This window comes from Eschrichtius robustus, chromosome 1 (assembly GCF_028021215.1).
Source record: "Eschrichtius robustus isolate mEscRob2 chromosome 1, mEscRob2.pri, whole genome shotgun sequence".
NCBI lineage: Eukaryota > Metazoa > Chordata > Mammalia > Artiodactyla > Eschrichtiidae > Eschrichtius > Eschrichtius robustus.
This window is the reverse complement of record NC_090824.1, coordinates 91669579-91681807: the sequence shown is the minus strand read 5'-3', so window position 1 is coordinate 91681807 and position 12229 is coordinate 91669579. Positions and strand designations below refer to the sequence as shown.

At 41.5% G+C, this 12229-nt stretch overlaps 1 protein-coding gene across 1 annotated transcript; it reads right to left on the bottom strand.

The window, feature by feature from the left end:
* Positions 1–5153: 5153 nt before the first annotated feature.
* LOC137769045 (beta-2-microglobulin-like) lies at positions 5154–11790 on the bottom strand. Its single transcript, XM_068550735.1, has 4 exons — positions 11645–11790; positions 8259–8534; positions 7660–7687; positions 5154–6294 (listed from the first exon to the last, which is right to left on the bottom strand). The coding sequence occupies exons 1-3, from the start codon at positions 11709–11711 to the stop codon at positions 7674–7676; spliced, it is 357 nt and encodes a 118-aa protein (XP_068406836.1). The 5' UTR covers positions 11712–11790; the 3' UTR covers positions 5154–6294; positions 7660–7673.
* Between the last annotated feature and the right edge of the window lie 439 nt (positions 11791–12229).

Here is a 12229-nt window from a genome sequence, read left to right as displayed (position 1 = left end):
AATCATTCTGCTCATATTTCTTTGCAACAGCTTTTTTATTTAATGTGTCATGAAAATATATCTCTTTCTATAATAAAAGATGTACATAGTTTTTTCATACTTTCATAGCATTTCATTATATGAATATTCCATATTTTTATCCAATCCTGTATTGGGGATGTTTCCAGTTTTTTTCTATTATAACTCATCCTGCACACTATGAAACTGCCCTTTGGACCATGAACTATTTGATGGTCATGGTAGTGGTGTCAGCCATTCAGGTTTTATGCTAATCCATCTATTTGAAAGTAAGCAGAAAAGTAGAACTTACTCCAATCTATTTAACATTTTATAAAGGGGGCTGAAATGCAATAAACTGTCACAGTAGAGATTATTAATAGTCTTATAACCATGACAAAAGAGCTCTAACTTGCATTTTTAGTGTAGAGAATTAGCTTCACTTTTAGTTTTATTCAGAAGTTCTGTAAAGCCTGTGTGTTTCAGCTGAACACAGGATGTGGGCACAGAACCCAGAATCGCTGAGGGGCTAGATGAGGCGCAGATGGGTCTCAGGTTTTGCCACCAGCAGTCCCGAGGTGCTTGTTTTTTTTCATAAATTTATTTATTTATTTATTTTTGGCTGTGTTGGGTCTTCGTTTCTGTGCGACGGCTTTCTCTAGTTGCGGCGAGCCGGGGCCACGCTTCATCGCGGTGCGTGGGCCTCTCACTATTGCGGCCTCTCTCGTTGCGGAGCACAGGCTCCAGACGCGCAGGCTCAGTAGCTGTGGCTCACAGGCCCAGTTGCTCTGTGGCATGTGGGATCTTCCCAGACCAGGGCTCGAACCCGTGTCCCCTGCATTGGCAGGCAGACTCTCAACCACTGTGCCACCAGGGAAGCCCAAGGTGCTTGTTTTTGTTGTTGTTTCTTTTTCTTTTTACTCCTGAGCTTCTGAGCCAGTTTTCCATTTACAGCAGCCAAGAAGATATGGGATTATCTGTGTAACTCATGCAAAAGTGTTTTTAACTTGAACATCTGGCTTCTACATTCTGAGTGTAGTACCCATGAGTGGGTAGCCAACTAAAGCTCACGGGACCCAGTGAAGGGCAAGCATCACCAGGTGGACCTTAGGGGTCCACAAGCACCCTGCCCTGAAGCACTGATAACTTGGCTGCTCAGTAATCACCTCAAGATCCACCCAGGGATTTCCTATCCAATTTAATGGAGCAAAGCTTAAGGATTGAGAGACCATAACTTCACACAGTTCCTATTAAGGGTGTGGAAAACAGGGATCCTCTTTTTAAATATCTGCTCCCCAATAGTGATCCCAACAAACTGTACTCACAACCATGGATGGTTAAAAATGCACTTTAATTCTCTTGCCCTTTCAAGGGTTTTCTTTCTCATGAGTTTGTGTTCTGACATTTCTACCAGGATGCAGTGGTTGGGGATGCTGGCCCTTTAACAGGGGAGCAGGGGAGGGGCTGGGAATCTTTTTTTTTTTTTTTTAAAGAGGATGTATTTTGTTTTCTTGTTTGTTTAAATTTTATTTATTTCTTGGCTGCATGGGGTCTTGTTGCTGCGCGCGGGCTTTTATCTAGTTGCAGCGTTGCAATGCGCAAGCTTCTCACAGTGGTGGCTTCTTTTGTTGCGGAGCACGGGCTCTAGGCAGGCGGGCTTCAGTATTGCGGTGCATGGGCTCAGTAGTTGTGGCTCGTGGGCTCTAGGGCGCGTGGGCTTCAGTAGTTGTGGCCCACGGGCTTCATTGCTCCACGGCATGTGGGATCTTCCTGGACCAGGGATCGAACCTGTGGCCCCTGCGTTGGCAGGTGGATTCTTAACCACTGGGCCATCAGGGGAGCCCTGACTTGTATTTTCCTAATGACTAATGTGTTGAACATGTTTTCAAGTGCTTATTGGCCATTTATATATGACTTTGGAGAAATGTCTACTTAAATCCTTTGTTCGCTTTGTAACTGAGTTATTTGTTTTTATTGTTGAGTTCTAAGAGTTCTTTATATATTCTAGACCTTTCTGAGGTATATGATTTGTAAATATATTCTGCTCTTCTATGGGTTGTCTTTTCACCTTCTCGATGGTGTCCTATGAAACTCAAAAGTTTTTAAAAGTCAGTTTTTACCTTTTTCGGGTCACTTGTGCTTTTGGTGTCACGTCTAAGAAACCATTGCCTAATCTGAGATCATGAAGATTTTTTTACAAGAGTTTTATAGTTTTAGCTCTCACATTTAGGTCTTTGATGGATTTTGATTATTTTTTGTGTATGGTATGACTAACAGAACCAACGTCATTCTTTTGCATGTGGATATTCCATTTTTCCAGCACCATTTGTTGAAAAACTTACCTTTATATACTACAGAATATCGCTGTAGAACATTTGAGTAATAGAGGAAAAAAGGAAATTTGTCACTTATAAATCTATTACTCAAAGTGATCTTGTTTACTATTAGGATTATTTCCTTATAGTTGTTTTTTCTTAAATATTAATGTTAACAATCAGGTGTTATCTAGTTAATCTTATCAATTTTATAGGTAAGTACTGTTATTATTTCCATTTTACAGATGAGGGAACACAGAGAGATTAGGAATTCTAATTCAGATGTACTTGGCCAGTAAGTGGTAGTGCCAGGATTTGAACCCAGGCAGTGTGACTGCAGAGCCTCTGCACTTATACAATGTGCAGGCGTGTGTGAGTTAAATTATTATTTTGTGGTATTACGGCATTGTTCTAGCCTTAGTCTCCCCCTACATACAAATGAGTGAATATGTATGATTTAATTGATAACAACAATAATAACAAAACACATACTCTTGTTCCCACCATCCAGGCAAGAACTCAGGTATCTCCAATATCTTTAAATGTGTGCCCCTCCTGTTGAATGTGTGTGCCCATCCCCATTCTATTCCCTTACCTTGCCAGCCTCAGAGTTAACTACCATTTTGAAATTTTAACTACCTCAGAGTTAACTACCATTCTGAAATTTTCTACCATTCCCTGTTTTTCTTTATCTTACTTACTCCATATAAATATATACCCAAATAGTGCTATTTAGTTTTGGCTACTGTTGAGTTTTATATAAAATGGAATCACTGTATATATTTTGGGGGGACTTGCTGGGTTTTTCTTCACTCAACATTTATTGTGATTCATCCATGTTAATTTTTATAACAACAATTCATTCAGTTTCACCCCTGCATAGCATTCCATTGTCTGAATGTATCTTTATCCAACTTTAGTTTCCATTGTTTGCTGTTAGAAACTGTTGCAGTAAACTTTTTTTTTAAATAGATCTTTATTGGAGTATAATTACTTCACAATACTGTGTTAGTTTCTGTTGTACAACAAAGCGAATCAGCCATATGCATACACATTTTATACATCTATTGCAGCCCGTGTGCAAGAGTTTCTCTATGTTGGTAGTAGAATTGCTGGGTCATAGGGCATGTGCATCTTTTACTACATAATACTCTAGTTTTCCAAAGTTGTTTTATCAGTTTATGCTCTCAACAGCAATGTAGTAAGTTCTCATTGGGGTATGTCTTTGCCAACACTTAGCATATGCAGATTTTTAAAACTTTTGCCTATCTGATGGTATGATGGGTTTTAATTTGCATTAATGTTAAACACCATATATATATGGTGTGGAGTTTTTTGTAAAATGACTATTCAAGTCTTTTGCCTATTTTTCTCTTGGGGTGTTGCCTTTTTCTTAGTGGTTTGTAGTGTTTGATATATTCTAGATACCAATCTTTGTTGTAGGTGTGGTGAATATATTCAGATCTGTGGCTTGACTTTTTACTTTTTTCATGGGGTCTCTAATTTTAATGTAGTTCTAAATTTTAATGAGATTAATCAATCAGTCTTTTGCTATATGCATGTAATTTGTGACTTCCATGTTGAGGTCAGAAAAATGGTTTTATATTTTTTTCCTATGTTTAAAATTTTTGAATCTTGCATCTAAGTCCTTTTCCGATGGAACTTAACATTTGTGCATAGTGTGAGGTAGGGACCTATTTTCCCCCCACATATTGATAACCATTTGTCTCAGCACCGTTTTTTTTTTCAGAAGTCCTTCCTTTTACCATTGATCTGAAATGTCTTGTATGTCAAGTTTCCATAGATGCATGAGTTTGTTTCTGGGCTCTTTTCTATTCCATTGGTCTTTGTCCATCCCTGGGCCAATACCATCCTGTTTTAATTATAAATCTCTCACTTTATTATTCTTCAGGTGTGTCTTTGTCTTTCTTCCTCCATTAACCCTCTTCCATATTTTAGGATCAGTTTGTCAAGTTTCATGAAAAACTATTAAAATTTTGTTAATAATTACATTAAATCTATATATCAAGTTGGGAAGAAGTGATATCTTTAGGATATTTAATCTTCCTATACATAAACATACTCTCTCTCCCCATTTTTATAAGTTTTCATTAATTTCCTCCAATAAAACAATTCCTACAATTTTTCCATTAAGAGCTTCCATTAACATCTTTTGTTAGCTTTATATTGGTGTATGCATTTATATTTAAACACTGTATATATTTAAATGTGTGTATTTAAATTTAAATACTGTTATTTGAACATATATAGCATATATATTTATATATACTTAAGTACTATGTATATTGCTATTATAAATTAAATATTTTTAATTTACATTTTGTTACCAGTATAAATGCATTTAACTTTTATGTTGATTTTTGTGTCCAGCAAATTTGTTAAATTCTCTTATTAATCCTAATAATTCATCTTTTATACCTTATTGACATTTCTATAGTTAATCTATATATAACATCAAAATAATATAATTTTGTTTCTTCTCTTCAAATCCTTATTCATTTTACTTTTTTTCCTTGTCTTAATTTGCTGCTGGGACCTCTAGTATAATAACACTCGGAAGTAGCATTGGGCCTTCTTATCTTATCTCTGATTTTACCTGTAGAATACCGATATCTCTCTATTAATGTGTGTATGTGTCTGTTTATGTGTGTTAAGAAAACCCTTATAAGTCTAAGTAAATTAGCCTGTTTTTCCTCCAGCTATGAGTTTTTTATCAGAAACTCATTGAGTGTTGAAATTTAATTGAACACTTATTCTGAATCTTTGAAATAAGCATATAAATCATCTCCTTTAATCTGTTACTGTAATAAAGCACATTAATCCATTTTATGATTTTTAATGTGAAATATAACATTCCTTTAAAATGTGCAGAATATATGTACATTTAACAAAAAATTACAAAGCAAAATCTCTTGTAACCACCATCCTTGTCAAGAAATAAAACATTACTAGCACTCCATAAGCTCCTGTGCCCTCTACGAGTTAGATATTAAATATTCAGTTTATGTGCTTATTTAGGTTGATTTCTTTTTACACAAAACTGATACATTTCCTTTGCGCTTCCTTTCTTCTCACATTTTGGGCCTTCTCTCTGCCTGAAGTGTATCATTTAGAATCTCCTTTAGTGAGGATCTAAAGGGTACTGAAATCTGACTTTTTATCTAACGATGTTTACTTTGCTGTCATTTTTTAAAAGATATTTTTGTTGTGTATGGAATTCTAGGTAGGCAGTTGTTTTACTACATTCATGATTACTTTCTGCTATGTTCTGGATCCCACTGACATTCAGAAGTCAGCTGTTGTTCCTTTGAGAAGCTGAACACAATGTTTTACCATTGTTTTAATTAGTGAAACAAACAAAATAGGTACAACCAAGTCTCTCTCTAACAGATGTAAGAGGTAAATATGAATTTTATATGGCAAAATGTTTTATCCACTATAACAAATTTCCATAATTCTGAAAATTATCTTTCAAAATTTTTCCAAAATTCTAAGAAAAATTACAAATTGGAGGCTTACTCTAAACATGCATACTATCTTATTATCCAGTTTTGTATGCAGAAGAGACTGAAGAGTTCAGATTTGACCAAGATGTTGATGTTAAACCTGAAATTCCGTCTTCCCCACCTCTAGGCTGCCAGAGCCCCCACGACAGCTACCTGCCAAGACAGGTCAAACATGAAGACGTGGCGCCCTAGGTAGAATTATAAGGAAGATGATATTTGCGGTAACATCAATACAACTTCTGATTTATATGCGTAAAGCATAAAAGCATATCAGCATTAAAAAGCAAGACAACAATAACTGCATCACTTTGCTATACAGCAGAAGTTAACACAATATTATAAATCAACTATACTTCAATAAAATAAATTTTAAAAACAGAAAAAAGAAAATTAAAAATAAAAAGCAAGACAACAGAATTTGCAATTAGTCCAATCCAAATGAGGCATCTTCAAACCTGAAAAAAAGAAAAAATGGAATATTAGCAAATACATTTATTTTATTTGGATTACAGATAGCACCACCAAACTTATGTAACTTGTGCTGTATAAATAACTCACTGTTGGTAAAAGTAGTAGGTGCAGGTGATTTTCCAGATCCATTAAAAGAGCATATCCTACTAGTTTATCCCACTGGTTTCCCCACGACCTTAGAGGAAAGAATGCTGGTACTATAGTTCAGATTCTGGCTCTACCATTTAGTAACTGTGTGACTCTGGGCAGGTCATCCAAACTCTCATGCTTTCGAAAATTACCTTCCCTGTCCTACAGTGTAACAGGAAATTTGAATAGGTTTTCAGTGCCAAGATACCCTGTGGAGTAAAATTTCCCAGAAAAGCTGGATTGTCTGCCTCTGGCCTCCAACTGAAGATGCAGAGAAGTCCAATTGCTCCCTGTTTCATGCTGCTACAGATACTTGCAAGATATGTCTGTTATAGTAGCTTTACATTAGGTTACAACAATCTGTTTCCATTTCTTTCCTCTATTGGACTGGGAGCTTCTAAAGGCAACCACAGTGCCCACACACTTAGGAATGGTGCGTCTGCAGAACCATGTCACTCTTCCCTTCTGGCTAAATAACAAAGTAACTGCCATGCAAAGGAAGGGACGGTTCACTTTTGAAGGCCCAGAGATGCCCAAGGCAGAAATGGCAGAAGAAAGAGCAAACCGTTGCAGGTGCTGTGGGTAACCGCTGCCTCTGTCCTGTCACAGCACACCTGCAGCTCTTCTGTCCTCCCTTTAGAGGGTCAGTGATGCTGGCAGAGCCCCACCCAGGGCCACATGCCTTCCTCATGCCACCCCACAGGAGAAGGGAATGTGACCCCATGGGGTTCTTCTCTGCCTGCTAAATTGCTACCCTGATTAATGTCCTCCAGACGGTGAGGGTTATCATATTAGAGCTGTCTATAACAGTCTCCGGGATAGTGACATTAAAAAAAGATTTTCTGGGGCTTCCCTGGTGGCGCAGTGGTTAAGAATCCACCTGCCAATGCACGGGACATGGGTTCGAGCCTTGGTCCAGGAAGATCCCACATGCCACGCCGCAACTAAACCCATGCACCACAACTACTAAGCATGCGCTCTACAGCCCACGAGCTACAACTACTGAGCCCAAATGCCACAACTACTGAAGCCCGCACGCTTAGGCCCGTGCTCCGCAACAAGAGAAGCCACCACAGTAAGAAGCGAGCCCACCACAACGAAGAGTAGCCCCCGCTCACCGCAACTAGAGAAAGCCCGTGTGCAGCAACAAACACCCAACACAGCCAAAAATAAATAAATAAATTTATAAAAGAAAGATTTTCTTAAGATTAGAAACCCACCTCCATGATGCTGGTTACTGGTCTCGATCTATGGAAAAGAAAATGGAGAAAGAAAAAGAAAAACAGTTAAGTTTCACTTTTGAAATACTATGTACTAACAAATGTCTAAAACTGTTATAAATAAAGCTGGCAGAAGAGCCCACTGTCCCTCACCGTGAGTGCCTTGTTAAGAAAAACCCAGCAGGTCCCCACCTTGCCTACTAGCCTTAGACCCCAAGCCAGCCAGAGAACTGCAGGAGTCTAGGATTGGAGGGCACGACCACAGCAGGGCTTACAGACAAGGCCGGTGCCTTCCCGAGACTCTCCTTGGTCCTGAGTATCCCTGAGGCTGTCAGGAAGGCCCAAGGGAGCCAGTAGGGAAGAACCACTGGGAATGCCTGTGCACTTGTGGAAGCGCTGCTACTGCCCCCTGCTCTCACTACAGGGAAACCACTGTCTCAGTGACCACGCTGTGCAGAGATCTCTCAGAAGGTGCCACTAATCAGAGCTTTAATAACATTCCCTGATAATCCCAGTATGCAGATGTTTTTATATCAAGGCAGCTTTATGCTGTGGCTATGTTCAGATACAACTGTCAGCAGCTAAGGAAGGAAACTTACCCCACTTAACTATCTTGGGCTCGCTGAGAGTAACGTGTTTCACGCGGCAGCTATACTGATCCACTGCGTTGGGAGTGAATGCAGTGTGGACCAGAAGGTAGAAAGACCAGTCCTTGCTGAAAGACAGGTCTGATTGCTCCACTTCCATCTTCTTCCCATTCTTCAGCAAATCAATCTCAATCTGGGGTGGATGGAACCCAGACACATAGCAGTTCAGGTAATTTGGTTTTCCATTCTCTGCGGGGTGTCGTGAGTAAACCTGAACCTTTGGAGGACCTGAGGAGCAGCAGGGAAAGATAGATGAAATTGCAGAGTATTTCACTTGGGGCTACCTTGGTGTAAAGCTAGATCAGGCCCCAAGGGTTTATATTTGATCCTCCATTTCTCCCAATTCCATTTCCCCTCATGCCAAATGAGCTTCCATTTTTCCAAAAGGCAGCCCCCATTTTCTGGGATAAACCATGACTTAGTATCTTTCCCACATAATTCCCGTACACATGCCTTTAGGGCTTTTTCTAGCAGATTTCTCTTAACATCTTCTTCTGTCAGTGGAGATTGTGCTGTATCTTTAATAATCTCTCTGTGGAGAATCTCAAGAACTTTTCATGGCTCTTCAGCACCCACAGAATTCCTTATCATTCAAGAGTATACATGATTTGGCCCTAATCTACTTATCACGCTTCGTTTCTCACTTCACACTCCCTCCAGATTAGCCACATCAAAAATTCCCGTTATTGTACGCTGTTTCAACCCAGTCAATTTTTTTCCCCTATGTTTACTCCTTTTTTTTTTGCCTCCTGCCTAGATCCAGACCAATCTGACTTCTCAATATGTGCCTAGTACAGTGCCTGGCACACAGCAATTGCTCTGTAAGTGGCAGGTGTAATTATTTTACCTCCTTGCTCAGGTTCCTAACAGAGTCAACCGAAAGTATATTTCTACAAAACACAACCTCTTCATCATGTCCAGAGTTTATATGACAAATCTCTATCTGAATCTGTATCTGATTTCATGAGCTAGAAAACAAAGAAATAAAACTAAAACACCTACAGGAGCTGGCAAATACCTTAAATGAAGTAGTTGGGCTGGGTAAGAACAACAGGGAAGGGTGAGGACTATGGCAAATGGGAGAGAACATACTCTCCATTAGGACCAGGTGGAGTAATGCATGTGACAGTGGAATTTGTATTTTTAATTAGCATGCTCAAGTGATTGCCATAATCTGCCAGGTTGGGAATATTGCATAATGCTACAGAACAGTGGCTTCCAAAATGGGATGCATGTCTAGACCCTTCATGGGGATGTGTAAAGAAAATATTATAAACTCTATTTTTATATTTTTCTTCCAAAGTGAAGTGTTACTGCTCCTGAATATACAGACTGATATAAATATATATATATAACCACTTAAATACAAATACACTCAGGGTACATGATTATAAAGGTCAGCTCATCCTCCATGTCCAGTGGTAGAGAGAAGGTGGAGTACCAGGCCACTCTGAACAGATGTTATCTGTCTAGAAATGTCCCATCATCAAAGAAAAGGCCCCTAGGCCCACCAAGAGCTAGACTGGAAATACCATGAAGCCTCGATATTTTTTCATAGTTCAAAGTGAAGATAATTCAGAAACCTCTTTGCATTTGAGCTTCTAATAATTAGAACATAGTAGGTGCTACAGTAGTGAGAGCACAGGTTCATCCCACCTGGAATTCTCTCTCTGAGGGAGCTAGGCAGTTTGTGGGTTTTTTTTTTTTTGTGAAGAATATCACAATAGTGGCTTCTAAGAGGAGGAGGTGTATCAGACAGGCCTGGGTTTGAATCTGCCCTCAACCACTTACTGGCTCTGGGTTTTAGGGAGAGTTATTTGAGTTTCTGTAGTTTAATCGAAAAATTATCTACACCCAGAGTGAAATAAAACCCACACAGGGGAAAGAGCAGAAAATAGATCCCCCAGAGGGAATCACAATTACATGTTTCTTGTATACGTTCCGGAAATGGCCTTGTATATCTTCCAGGCATGTACTACTTAGGAAATTTTCAAATTCAGATAGTTTTTAATGTCGGCTTGCTATTTTTCTAAAGCTATATGCCACCACAAATATCAATAATAGTGATAATACAGACATTATGCTTCTTTTGTAAATAAATTTTAAACTAACTTCCTTTTTCTCATGAACAACAAACAAAAAAAAACACAAACAAACAAAAAAACCCCGCTTCACAGAGCCTTTTGTGAGAGAGAAAAATCTGAGGGTCCGGTATATTGCAGGGTATTTAGAAGGTACTCAGTATCCATGGTGTCCCTGACAGACAGCTTGGGTAAGCATGTTGATTACTCTTATCCCTAGTTTTACAACCTTTCTGAATGATAAACCTTCGCTTACTCAAAACTGAAAGTAGAGACTCAGCTCATCTTGGAAAGAACCAGGCAAGGAGCCAAAGGAGGGGCCCTCTGTGAAGAAAGGCAACAGGGGCCCATGTCCGCCCAGCTTGCTCCCGAGAATCTCACCCCAGAAGGTTGTGAAAAACGCACGATTACAGGCAAAGGGCTCACGACCCGCCAAATGCTCTGGTCAGGCTCTACTGTCTACCATTAATCCCCTGCGTGATTAAGTTACTTCAGCTCTTCGAGCCTCTCTTTCCTCATCTGTGACAAGCTGATGATAAAGGCATCCTGTTTACATCGCAGGCGCATTTCACAATTAAATGACAGACAGCGCATAGCGCAGGTCAGTGAGCCGCCAACGGGTAGCTCTATGATTATTACTAAGAGTGACAGGTAGCGGGAACAAGAGAATGAACGACGTGAAACGGTATGTAAACACCTCAGGACATTCCACAAAAGTCGCGTGCAACTTCCTCGCCATGGTTTGGTCGTCGCGTATTTGGGGAAAGTGCAGAGCGTCAGCTGAACCTGGCGGGCGCCTGGAGGAAGCTCGAGGCCCTCGGGCTCCCAGCGGACTGATACACCCTGGCGGCGACTCCCCCAAAGCCCACGCGTGGTCTCCACCCATTCACAGCCCCCAACCCAGCCCTTTGGGACCTGCCAGCCCGCCCTCCGCTCCCGCTGTGCGGGGGGAGCCAAAGGCCCCGCGAACCAGCGGAAGAGAACCCCTCCCCCACCTCGGTCGCTCTGTCCCGACCCACCCGGTGCGGGCGTGCCAGAGGTCCCCTCCCGGAGAAGCCGGCGTCCTGGGCTCGCACCCCCTCCCCACTCCCCACCCCCCCACTGCCTCCACAGCCCGAGAGAAAGCCGCGTGCTACTCCACCGAGTCGGGAAGGAAAACTTGGGAGCGGGACCGGGGGGTACGGAGTTAGTGCCCAGTGGCTGCGAGCGGGACAGGACGGGCTGGTGGAAGAGGGAAAGGGAGGAGGGGACACTCACGCGGGACGGCGTCCAGGCCAGACAGCGAGAGCAGCCCCAGCAGGACCAAGGTCACGAAGGGAGCCATCGCTACAGAAGCAGCCCGCGTAGCGAAGTGAGGGCCCGGTCCCGCGCCCGCACTTATATTCCACGCCCAGGCCGCCAGTCAGAACCCCGCCCGCCGGGACGTCACCGGTCTCCTAGCGAGCGAGGCTCGGGCAGGTTAGAAAGAGGGACTTCCCCGGTTTTCAGTTTCATTTTCTGGTAAGTCTCGTGATGCTTAGGAAGGCAGGGTTGAACCGGGTGGATTCGCTGTCTGTACATCGGCGCCCTCTTATCAGGGGTGCGCGCCCAAGCTTGGGGCGCGGGCCACCCACCCGAGAACTTGAGTCTGGAGGAAGCTTCGCTTTTCGGAACAGCACCAGATACGCTCAGTCACTTGCTCCCCAAGCATGCCCCAGCGAGTCAGGAGCCTAGAACCTGGTTTTCGATCGGGAAAACTGAAGCCCAGAAAAATTAATAAGCGTAAGGACAGAGATTGAATGGTACTGGGCAGAATCAGAACTTGGGTTCACAATTACAGCCCGGAAGTACGCTGTAGGGCTT

Coding starts and splice junctions, on each gene's coding strand:
- LOC137769045 (XM_068550735.1), bottom strand. CDS start 11,711: ATGGCTCCCTTCGTGACCTTGGTCCTGCTGGGGCTGCTCTCGCTGTCT. Junction 8,535..11,644: donor TGGCCTGGACGCCGTCCCGC/GTGAGTGTCCCC, acceptor GCTGCTCCTCAG/GTCCTCCAAAGGTTCAGGTT.